This window comes from Biomphalaria glabrata, chromosome 10 (genome assembly GCF_947242115.1).
Source record: "Biomphalaria glabrata chromosome 10, xgBioGlab47.1, whole genome shotgun sequence".
Lineage (NCBI taxonomy): Eukaryota > Metazoa > Mollusca > Gastropoda > Planorbidae > Biomphalaria > Biomphalaria glabrata.
The window spans coordinates 29,491,849-29,505,174 of record NC_074720.1 but is presented as its reverse complement, the minus strand read 5'-3'; the positions used below and the strand labels follow the sequence as shown (position 1 = coordinate 29,505,174).

Genomic DNA, 13,326 nt, shown 5'->3' with positions numbered 1-13,326 from the left:
TTTTTTTAACATACTAATATTACACATGTTTTTTACGCTCATTGTATTTATATTTTGTAATAGTGAATAATCATTAGGTCATTTTATGATAATAATCAGCCCATTATCTGATATCCTTGGGTTACTCTATAACAATCATTAGGTCATTCTATGATAATCTTTGGGTTGGGTTACTCTTTAACAACTTTTAGGCCTTTCTATGATTATCTTTGAGTTAGGTTACTCTATAACTATTTGAAGCCCTTCTATGATAATTTTTTGGGTTGGGTTACTCTACAACAATCTTTAGGCCATTCTATGATAACCTTTGGTTTACTTTATGACAATGTTTAGGTCATTCTATGATAATCTTTGGGTTACTTAATGACACTGATTAGGTCATGTTATGATGTTGGATGGCACCAAGAAAACAATGGGACAAAAAGCCAGACTACTTAGCCAAGTTCTACCACCAACTCCAGCCTCTTGCTTTAGCTTCTACTCCAAGTTAAACCAGATCAATGGTGGTACATTAGTAGTCTATGTGGACACCAATATCTCTGGAAGCAGTAACTACCAAAATCTCTATACACTGACAGCTCCTCCAAATCCTGACTGGAGATTAGCACAAGTAAGGCGATTTTGTCTATATTTATGGTAAATGGTTAAGTTTGTGTGTGTATGTTCTAAAGACTTTAAAAAAATTCTCAGAAAAAAAAAATATGGAATTGTCATTAAGCATTAAAATAAAGGATGCGTACAATACATGGCTACAGACACTCAGCTGTGACTGCATTTGTGGGGAATGATATTTTTAAGTTTTTATTTTTTTGTGTTGCTTGCATATTCTTAGCTTTTCTTATGATCTCAAATGTATATGCTTTAATCTTTATAAAAGATTTTCAGGTTGTTTCTTTTGAAAGTATTTGCTGTCCAATGTTTTCTATGCCAGAAAGGGTAGCTGATGATTGAGCTTTTGTCTTTAAAGAAATTTCTTCTCTCCCAGCCTTAGGCTGAAGCCCTGGTGGAAATGGATTGGCTGATAGGAAATCAAACACATAATTTTCTGTGGGCTATCACAGTACTGAGTATATGCACATGGTGAGGAAGAAAGAAAGGTTTGTTTAACCCTGGTGAATGGCTCCCCCAGGAAAAACTTCCCTTGGCCTCAGTTGACCTTTTTGACAGAGAAGTCAGCTTAACTGTTGTTCTATTTGCCATTAACTTGAGAAAAAAAAAGAAAAAGAATGTTCTGGCTCTCTCTTGGTATTCTGCTAAGGGCAGCTGCTGACCAAGAAGAGTAGAGGGAATTGGTTACATGAAATGTCACAACACTGCCATGGCACAAGTCAAGGGTCAGACAATGATGATTGCAACATTATGAATCATAAGCTTCAAAGCATGGGAAATAATACTGAAGACCTCACAAAACGTATTCACAAAAAATATATATAATTTAAAAATAGCATATTTATTTTTAACATTATTTATATTTTCCACAGATTAATATCTCATCCACCAATCCTTATATGATTTTAATTGAAGGCAGGATAGCAGATCCACTACAGAGCACTATGTATATAGATGATGTAACATTAAAAGATGGTCATTGTGTGAAAGCACCTGAGAATTTTGCTTGTGCAGATGGAACACACATACAAACAAACAGAGTAAATATAATTTATGATTTAGAAAGGACACATTTTCTTTTTCATTATTATTCAAAACAATCCGAATTCAGCAAGAACAAGTCCATACTACACCTATCAATACAAAATAACGTGGTCTAGAGTGGAACTTGAATAATAGTTTAATTCTTATCTTAGTTTTATTTTTGGCAGTAATTGCTTTGTGTATCTCTTATTTATTATAAATTGTCATGATTGAATGGATTTTAAAAATAGTTTTCTATTTAAAGTATCTTGATGTTTACTCTATTGGCAGTTTACTCTGTTTGCTAGTTTTTCCATGTACAACTGAAAACTAAGAGTCACTTAGATTAGCATTATACTAAAGATGTGCTGTTTTTCATTACACAATTTAGTCATTCTCAGTTATATCAATAATTTTAAAAAGCTTTTTGTTTCATTTATTGCATTGTTGTTTGGTATTTTGCTCAATGCAGTTTCTCAATCTCACTCTCTAGAATACATTTAAGACTCTCTCCTTAAAATATCCTTTCTATAATTTACATCATTTCACATCCAAATTAAAGCCACTGCTTCTTTTTAAGGCTTATTATTAGCAAAAATAATGAACTCCTATGAGTCTAAGCTATAGCTTTGTCCATTGCATGTCTTGTGGAAGGTGAAGCAAAACAAAGGGCAATGAGCAGATATGGGATATATTAATACAAGCCATAATTTTTGTCACCCTCACTGTACCTTTCCCCAGCACAGGTGAATATGTCTACCTAACCAAAATTGCTAGATACATTTTATCAGCATCTCAAACACTGTATCAAGCATCAACAAATTGGTAATAGATGTTTTAAAAAATATGTTTTTGATGTCAGGCTATGTAAATCGCAGCTCAAATGTAAGCTTAACACTTCTGGCACTTCAAAAATGTTGCAGCTGAGATTTGACAGACTATTGTAGCCTACATCATTCTTATTCTTCTCTCATTCATTTTCTGCTTACCAAAAACTTTGTCACAAAACCATCATTATGATTTAACAAGTCTTTGTTATTTTTACCAATAACATTTTACTTCAAGAATTAGTTTTACTGTTAGCTGAAGCTATTGTTTATTTAATCTTTCCCTCCAACACCAGGTGTGTGACTTCCATCATGACTGCAACAACAATACTGATGAATCTCATTGTGGTACTTGCACTTTTGAATCTGATTTGTGTGGCTTTGTAGATCTGAGTAAAGGATCTTTCGTTTGGAGACAGGCTACTGATGCTGATGCCACAGATGTTGTTGATAGAATTGGTGCTGACCACACTACTTCAACCACCAATGGTCACTTTTTATATGTCACTGGACAAAGAGGGTTAACTAACACTGATGCCACTTTGATAAGTCCACTGCTTCAACCAACATTTGGAACTTGCCAATTCCAATTTTTTTACAAGAGATATGATGCCAAACTGCAGGTCTATGTCCAGGTAATAACAAGTTCTAAAATATCGCAACTAGTCTTGTGGGAATTTATTGTTTCAAAATTCTTATAGTTATCTATATATATAATTCTCTTCTTCCCTCAAGAGTTTTGGAGTAAAGGAAAGATCACTCTGCTGATAGTCCATGAGAAAACGAGAGGGAGGGGAGAACACGTAGTCACAAAATAGCAGGGCAGGACTGTTGCAATATCACACTTTTTTTAAATTTCTACCTCATGTTAAATAAGGGGGGGGGGGGAAATAATCTTCTCTGTAGTAACTATCGAGATGACAGAGCACGCTCAAGAGTTTGGACACAATAGAAAGATCACTCTTTTTATTTTTGCAACTCGGACAGAGGGAGTTATCATAGGTAATTTAAGAGCAAAAAAAAAAGAATTTTTGTCTGTATCTTTCAGGAGATTTGTATGAGTTTTCAAAAGATTTTAATAATTTCTGGATATTTCCAGGACTTTTTTGTATATTTCGCAATTTCAGGAGATTTCCATGACCTTCTGACAGGAGGCCACTGGAAATCTGTTATAAGTTATAAAATGGTTTAATTTAATAATTTATACACCTAAAATTAGCGCGGGTTGTATAAAAGTGCTGGGACAACTGAGGTCGCATAGGTTGCAGTGGCCTAAGATTGACCCTGCAAAATAGCGGAGTAGGCTATACCGCCGGTCGACTAGTATAATGTATTATTCAAGTTACTGTTAACACAAATGCCTGACAAAACTTGTTTACATTTATTTTTTTGTTCTTTAGGTTGGTGCTAGAGAAAACTTGTTGTGGGAAACTACAGATGTAGTTACTGGACCAAGATGGGCAAAAGCATTAGTGAGTATTGGTCGCTATAATACTCCAATCCAAGTTGTAATCAAGGCAACCAGAAGCTACTCATCACCTAGAACATTGGCAATAGATGACACAAGCTTTTTGAACTGTGCCAAACCAACTCCTGGCACATGTTCCACTCAGTTCAGATGTTTAAATCAAGTTTGTATTGATCCAATTTATAAATGTGACTTAAATGATGACTGTGGTGATGCTTCAGATGAATCTACCAGCTTATGTTCATCTGCTAACCAATGCACATTTGAATCTGGGCTGTGCTCATGGACTCAAGACACACAAGATGATCTGAACTGGCAGATTCATCAAGGCCCAACCTCAACCCCTAGCACAGGTCCAAGTGTTGACCATACAACTGGACTTGATACTGGACATTTTATTTACTTAGAAACATCTTCTCCTAGTAAACAAGGACAGAAAGCAAGACTACTAAGCCCAGTTATTAGTGCAACGTCACTCTCAAGTGGATGTCATTTGTCTTTCTTTTACCATATGTATGGTGATACAATGGGCTTCTTCAATATTTATATCCTTACAGAGAAAGGAGGCTATCCCACCTTATTGTTTTCTAGACAGAATCGTCAACAGAATTACTGGGCCAGAGATATAATACCTTTGAACAACACTAAAAATTTCCAGGTTTTGATTGAAGGAGTTGTGGGAAAAGGCAACACTGGTGATATGGCTGTTGATGATATCACTTTGTCTTCTGGATGTCATCTGAATCCTACTGGAACCACCCTGCCCAACCCAAGCTATGTAGTGACAACTCCAACTACCATCCGACCAACATGTCCTTATTCTTTTGCTTGTGGCAGTTCAGAATGTGTTCCACTTGTCAAAGTATGTGACTTTGTAGCTAATTGTAAAGATGGATCAGATGAAGCTTTATGTGGTCCTTGCAATTTTGAATCAGGTCTCTGTGGTTGGTCTTATGCAAGCACAGGACATTTTAAGTGGTCACTTAGCACCCAGACAGTTATGGGAAAAGTTGGTCCAGCCTTAGACAGTACCAATTCCTCATCTGGGCACTACATGTACATTCAGCCAGACTTTGGGGTTACTCCATCTCCAGCTGTTTTAAGGTCTCCTTATCTTGGTGCCATATCCACTGCTTGTGTTATGAACTTCAACTATCATTTACCAAATACAGCTAATGGCAACCTCTCAGTAGTTCTAGTCTATCAAGGAGTTAGGAATACAATATGGACTGCAACACGGGCTTCCACAAACTGGATGCGAAGCTTCATTTACATTGGAAGATTTGCTGGTCAACTGATACCTAAAGGAACTCAGATTGAAATAGTTTATCAACCAAGAGGAACTTACTCTCCAACTATTGATATAGCAGCTGTTGACAATATAACATTCGCAATGTGTAACCCCAATCAAGTGGTGCCTTCTTTAGCTTGCTCTTTTGAAACTAGAAATCTGTGTGCATGGTCCCAAAGTAATGATGACCAATTTGATTGGACTTTATTTAATGGAACCACAGCAACTTATGGAACAGGTCCACGCGCTGCACATACTGGAAGATGGTACATATATGCTGAAGCATCTTCTCCTCAGAAAGCTAATGATACCACTTTGCTAAAGAGTCCAACATTATCTCCTACTACTCTCCAAGGCTTCTGTCTGACTTTCTGGTATCACATGCATGGGTCAGACATGGGCAGCTTAGCACTGCTAGTCAAACATCCCTTTACATCATTTGATACTCTTTGGTCTATTAGTGGAACTCAAAGAGATGACTGGATTCAACAAAATGTTTACATCAATATGTCTAGAGAATATACACTGTATTTCAAGGCTACAATTGGCAAAGGTTTTGAAAGTGATATAGCCATTGATGACATCTCAGTATCTGCAGGACAATGTCCAGCATTGGCACAATGTACTTTTGACTCTGGTTTCTGTGACTTTACCCAAGAAACAAATGACAAATTTGATTGGTCTCTGGGCAGTGGTTCCACATCAACTTTTGGAACAGGACCTAGTAAAGATCATACTTTAGGATCTTCTCTTGGTAAATATGCCTACATTGAAGCATCAGGTCAGATGACAGGTAACAATGCTATTTTAAATAGTGGTACTTACCTTGGCTTCCAGTATAGTAGATTAGGGTGTTTGACCTTTTGGTATCACATGTATGGCAATGGTATTGGAACACTTAATGTCTATAGAAAAGATCAAGGAAATAGTTCAACTGTAAACATATGGACTTTATCTGGGCCTCAAGAAAATATGTGGAAAAAAGCAACTGTATCAATAAGGGCCCAAGGTAATCCATATCAAATTCAATTTGAAGGCATAGTAGGTACAGATCTAGGTGATATTGCCATAGATGATGTATTGATTAGACCAGGAATGTGCCCTCCTATTGCCTCATGTACATTTGAGAGGGATCTGTGTAGCTATATCAATCTCCAAGGAGACAACTTTGATTGGATACAGGACAGTGCTGGAACAGACTCTGCCAATACTGGACCACAAGTAGATCACACTACTGGTACAACTCGAGGTCAGTATATATACATAGAAACTTCAGGCAACTACAAACTGGGAGATTCAGCCTTACTTCAGAGTGAACCAGTTCCAGCTAGCAACAGCAGCTGTCTAGACTTCTGGTACCACATGTATGGGGCTGGTATAGGTCAACTGAATGTCTACACCAAACCTTCATCAGCTCCATCTCGAACTCTTATCTGGACACTTAGCAACAATCAAGGCAACTTGTGGCAGCATGCTATTGTTCCTCTGTCTTATTCCTACATGTTTGAAATAATATTTGAAGGTACCTATGGTGGTAATTACACGGGTGATATTGCACTGGATGATATCAGTTACCATAATTCTCCTTGCTCTGGAGTGACTGCTTCACCTATTACTCCTACCCTGCCTTCTTTTGTTACTTATTCTAAAAGTCCTCTTGACTGTGATTTTGAAACTTTCTGTGGCTGGACACAAGATGATGATGGTGATGATATAAACTGGATTTTAAATACCCTTGTCACAACCATTAAAGGAAATGGACCTCGGTCAGATCATACAGTAGGTAATAGCCTCGGTCATTACAGACACACAGAAGTTCAAGCTAACGCTAAGGCTAGGTTCATTAGTCCAACATTTACAATACCAGCAAATGGGAGTATCTGCTTCAGATTATTTTATTACATGTATGGTGCAACAATCAATCGACTAAGTATATATGTATCCACTGTAAACCCAAGCACTGAATTAATGATATGGACTAGAACTGGGACACAGGGACCTGAATGGAAGCTAGCACAGATACATGTCCAAAATATGACAGGATCAGTATTTTTGATAGTTGAAGGCCTAACTGGACTTGGTGATGAGGTCATATCAATAGATGACTTGATGATGAACACAGGTAACTGTCCACCACACCCAGAGTGTGACTTTGAAGATGGAGTCTGTGGTTACCAACAGATTCAAACGAATGACTTCGACTGGACTTTAAATAGTGCAACCACCAGTACCACCAACACTGGACCACAGACTGACCACACATTTGGAACTAATGAAGGCCACTATGCTTACATTGAGTCATCTTCACCTAGACTACAAGGAGACAAGGCCAGATTACAAACTCAACTCTTTGATTCAACCAGTGGATCTTGTCTTTACTTCTGGATCTCAATGTTTGGGGAAACTATGGGCACTCTCAATGTCTATCAACAAGATGAAGGTGTGCCAGATAGTGCTGCTACTTTAATTTGGACAAAATCTGGACAACAAGGTCCTAACTGGCAATTAGGACAAGTAACTCTGGCCAATCCCAGAAGATTTTATATTATATTTGAGGGAGTAGTTGGCAATGGTATCTATAGTGATTTGGCCATTGATGACATAAGTATGAAATCAGGTCTGTGTCCAGGTATTGGAAACTGTGATTTTGAAGGTGATATTTGCTCTTGGATTAATACACAAACAGGGGATGTTTTTGATTGGATGAGGGCTAGAGGATCAAGAAATTATGGCACTGTAGGCCCTCGTGTAGATCACACACTGAGAACTGAGTTTGGTGGTTATCTGGTTATGGACAGTAATGCACCTAGAAAGCAAGGAGACACCGCCTTATTGTACTCCCCTGTTTTACAGAATGGTACAAGTTACTGTTTGAATTTCTGGTACATGATGAATAACAATGGGGATGGTACTTTGAATGTTAATATCAAATCCTATCCCCAAGAACAAAGAAGAAATATTTATCATTTACAAGGTAATCAAGGCGCTGATTGGAAATCTTTGAGAATAACTATTGCCAATGTCAGCACCATCTTTGTCATAGAGTTTGAAGGTATTTTAGGACAAGTTGGTTATAGTGACATTGCTATTGATGACATTGCCTTACAGTATGCCTCTTGTGAGTCTCTGCCTCAACCACAACAGGCTGATAATGCTTTTCAATGTACTAAAGATAATAAATGGTTGTCATTGAATAAAGTGTGTGACTTTAAACCAGATTGCAGTGATGGAGAAGAAGAGTTGCAGTGTGGCTATAATTGTAATTTTGACAACACTACCTGCAATTGGAACAACACTATGGGCAGTACATATATTTGGACTAAAAATCAAGGAGCCACACCAACTGCCAACACAGGACCATCAGTAGATCATACACTAGGAACAATTAATGGTTCTTACATGTATGTAAGTGCTGGCAATGGTTACTCTTATGCTACTGCTTCATTTCAAAGTCCAGTTCTTCAAAGAGCAGCCCCAACATGTGAACTAGTCTTTTACTTCCACATGTGGGGCACATCTATTGGAACACTATCTGTTCAGAGAATATCTGGTCTACAAACTTCTACAGTTTTCACAACTTCAAGAGACTATGGAAACAATTGGCAACAGAGTGTTGTACCCTTGGGTAAATCTGAAACACCATTTACAGTAGCTATATTAGCTCAACGCAGTTACAGCACTAGAGGGGATATAGCCATAGATGACATCACATTTAGAAACTGTGCTTTCCCAACCCCCATTTCAAGCTGCACTGGAAAAAATACATTTAAATGTAATAATTCAGCTTGTATTGATCCTGTTCTATTGTGTAATTTGGAAGACAACTGTGGAGATAATTCAGATGAAGATCCAGCTTTATGTAAAGCTTATGACAAGTGTACTTTTGAAATAGACCTTTGCGATTGGTCACAAGAACTTTTTGATGACAACTTTGATTGGACAAGAAGAAACATGGGAACAATGTCTACATTATCTGGACCTCAAGCTGACCACACAACATCTTTAAAGTCTGGATACTTTTTATACATTGAAACATCATCTCCAAGACTTCCAGGAGACAAAGCCTGGCTGCTAAGTCCAATATTAAAACCTACAACAACATGTCAGTTGTCTCTTTATGTGTTCATGTATGGTAAAGACATTGACACATTCTCAGTATATACCAGAACAGCAACAAATGGCCCACTTACTGTTCAGAAAACATTAAAAGGGGAGGCTGGTAATTTCTGGCAACAGTGGATTGTCCCAATCTCAAGTAATGCTACCTTCCAAATTGTTCTTGAAGCTATCAGAGGCTATGGTAATCTCGGGGATATAGCCATTGATGATGTGGTGCTTCTACCAGGATGTGTTGCGAGTACAGATAACTTACCAGTGGTGGATCTTGTTACAACAACTACAGCACCAAATCCTTGTGGTGATTCGAATATGTGGCAATGTAAAGACAAGAAGCAATGCATTTACAGTATTAATGTTTGTGACTTTGCCTATGATTGCAATGATCAGTCAGATGAGCAAGACTGTGGAGCCTGTACATTTGAAACATCTACATGTGGCTGGCATGACATGAGTAGAAGCAGTTACATATGGGACAGGGTCAACACTTCGTCAAGGGTTGTTGTGGCTAAACCAGCAAATGACCATACTCTAGGCATTCAGGGCATAGGCTGGTATATGGTGATACATCCTACAGACATTGGTTATGCCAGAATGTCCATACTTGAATCTCCATTGTATGGAGCTACAGAAGCCAACTGTGAGATACAGTTTTATTATTTCAATGATGGTAGTGGTAGAGTTTACCTTTACTTGTATCCAGATGAAGTAACTGAATATGATGCTGCTGATCAAGGTATTCGACTTTGGACGGGCTACTCCATGAATAGTTGGCAAATGGGCAAAGTCAGTATTGGTTATAGAGCCCCAGGCTTCAGGTTGATATTTAGATATGAGTATGTGTCTCCCTTAAAGACAAATGGCATGGCTTTAGATGACATTACTTTTTCAAAAGGATGTCAGCGTGGAACTCCTTCTAGCAGTTGTCCTGCTATGGATTTCCTTTGTCCCTCAAGCAATGAATGTAAACCATATGATGATGTTTGTGATATTGCACATGATTGTCAAAATGGTGATGATGAAGATGATCTTTTATGTAAGAATTATTATATGTGTAATTTTGAAAGCGGTACATGTGGATTTGTGCAGGATGACACTGATAATTTTGACTGGACTTTAAATCAAGGCAGGACATCTACTTCAAACACTGGACCAGATAATGACCACACCTTTGGAACAGCACTAGGTCATTACATGTATATTGAATCTTCCAGTCCTAGACTTCCCAATGATACAGCAAGACTGAAGAGCCCTGTATTCTTACCCAATCCACAGGGCAATTGTTACATGAGAATGTTTTACCACATGCGAGGTCAACATATCAATGCACTGAATGTCTATACAGAAACTAGAGAAGGTGGACCTTTAACACTTAAGTGGAGCAAGCAAGGGCCTCAGGGTGCTTTATGGCTTAAGGCTATCATCAAACTAGATGATGTTCAAACCTTCAGAGTTGTAATTGAAGGAGTTAGAGGAGTAAGTTTCGATGGAGATATCGCAATAGATGACATCACATTTACTTCTGACTGTGTCAAGCTGGACACAGTGACCATTCCTCCAGTCAGGCCAACAGTGAACCCGGGCATATGTAAGGCTGGTCTAGAATTTCAGTGTGATGGTCAGTGTAAGTCACTATCTCTTCTTTGTAACTTCCATCAAGACTGCACTGATAATACAGATGAAGTGAATTGTCCAGCAGTTTGTGACTTTGAAACTAACATGTGTGGCTGGGGAGCTTCTGGTTCAGTTGGAACATGGACTATTAAACAGGCTTCAACCTATCCAGGTCAAGTGGACATAGCACCAGGCAACAGCAATGGTCATTTCTTAACATCAACTGACCGCTTAGGTGTTTTACTGTCTCCTTTCTTCTCAGGAGCTGGTGAGCTGTGTTCATTTTCTTTTTCCTTCAAGACCAACCACTACCCTACAACTCTATCACTGAGCATTAGAGCTGGAGGCTTTGACAACCAGCTATGGGGCTACAGTACATATGGCACAACCTTTTCAAATTATAATTTAAATAGCTGGCAGAATGTTTCCGTCCAACTCCCAATATGTTCATCTGACTTTCAGATGGTCATTGCAGAGACTTTTTCAAGCTCTTATGGAAGTACAATATTATTCTTAGACAATTTAGCCTTTGGAGATTGTGAAACACCTGTCCTAAGCATGTGTGAACCTGGAGAGTTTCGATGCACTAGTGGTCAATGTATACCAAAGGACCAAATTTGTGACTTAGAAACAGATTGCTGTGATAGCTCTGATGAAGACAGCATCAAGTGTTACTATTATAGCAAAAATACCTTTGAAGGTGGACTTGGGGATTGGAAGATGACCACAGACAGTCAGGGCTGGACAATCCAGCAAGGCTATGCAATGACTGGTTCTTACCCATCAATGCCTCGCCCATTCCAAGATCATACAACAAAGTCCCAATATGGTCATTATTTGTACACAGGATACGACTATACCATGTCTAATGCTAAAGCTGGTATTTCTTATATCTTGCCAGCTTCTAATGGTGAATGTGATATTAGCTTCTGGTATTATATATCTTATCTTGATGCAGGAAATATAACTGTACTAAAGGATACAGCAGCACAAGGTCTGAGTTTAGTTGCTACAATCCTTCCACCATATACTGATTATTGGATCAAAGCTTCATTGCAAATTAAAGGAACAGATCCTTTCCAATTTATTATTAAAGCCAATCATGGTGTCAATCCAAAAGGATATTTTGCCATTGATGATGTAGTCTTCAGTCCTGGCTGTAATGTCCCTGTTATTGCTACGCCTCCACCACCATTGACCACTTTAACTACACCAACTACATCTCCTCGTAGTACATTCAAACCTTGTGGTCCCAATGAATTCAGATGTGCTACAAGTAACATTTGTATAGCCCAGAGTAAAGTGTGTGACTTCCAGGTGGATTGCCTGGATCAAAGTGATGAGAACAAATGTTCCACTCTGGGTTGTGATTTCCAAACTGATCTTTGTTCATGGTACGAAGTCAAACCAGATACATTAGACTGGCAACAAGGATCTTCAAAGAGTAATCCCCCTGCTAAAGGTCCTACTTATGATGGTACACAACTCAATGGAGGTGGTTATGCTTATCTTAATGATACAAATAATGGACAAACAAGAGGACAGACTGGAGCTTTAAGTTCTCAAATATTCAGCTCATCAGGAGCAGGTTGCTCACTACAGTTTAGCTACTATTTATCAGGATCCAATGCTGGTAGCTTGTGTCTCATACTAAACACTACAAATCAACCTTTGGCAGCTCTGTGGCAGACATCTCACAGTTTGGGTCAGTGGACATCAATCATTGTCGGTATTGGCCGCAGAACATCACCCTTCTCTTTAACCTTTACACGTGCACCCTCTGATTCATTCTCTGGTCAAATGGCTATTGATCAGTTTGAGTTTATCCACTGTAGTCTACCATTACCCCAATCCTCTTGTGCTCAGCATCAGTTTAGATGTTCCAATCGAGCCTGCATTGATGACTCTTATCTTTGTGATCAAGAAGATGATTGTGGAGATAATTCTGATGAGACCTCTTGCTCTCACTTCTTTACCACTGACTTTGAAAACTCACTTGGAAACTTTGTACAACTCTCTGAAGACCAATTACACTGGCAGAGTTGGGATAGCTCACAGATACCACCAGAAACTTTACCTGGTGTTGACCATTCAACAGGATTATCAACTGGCCATTACATGTTTGTCAAAGGTAGCAGTAACACTAAAGGAACTGATGCTGGAACATTGCTTTCCAAGACATTAGCACCAACCAATGATACATTCTGTAAGGTAGGTAATTGTTCATATTAATAAAACTGATATACATATAGAAAATATTCATATTGTTAAATTTTGCTTTGCTAGCATTCTTAAATAATAAGTAGATTAAGTAAATTTAATACATTAGATAAAAATAAATGCTTTATTCAGAATAGAACAATGCATACTGTAACACA

The 13,326-nt window shown here is 38.2% G+C and overlaps 1 protein-coding gene across 2 annotated transcripts in view; it reads left to right on the top strand.

The window, feature by feature from the left end:
• Window positions 1-13,326, top strand: part of LOC106054424 (MAM and LDL-receptor class A domain-containing protein 1-like) — a 72,267-nt gene that overhangs the window by 53,069 nt on the left and 5,872 nt on the right. For both annotated transcript variants that reach the window (XM_056044468.1, XM_056044469.1), the window contains exons 71-74: window positions 378-610; window positions 1,482-1,649; window positions 2,756-3,094; window positions 3,860-13,159. In XM_056044468.1, the coding sequence (XP_055900443.1) occupies window positions 378-610; window positions 1,482-1,649; window positions 2,756-3,094; window positions 3,860-13,159 (10,040 nt within the window). The remainder of the gene's footprint in view (window positions 1-377; window positions 611-1,481; window positions 1,650-2,755; window positions 3,095-3,859; window positions 13,160-13,326) is intronic.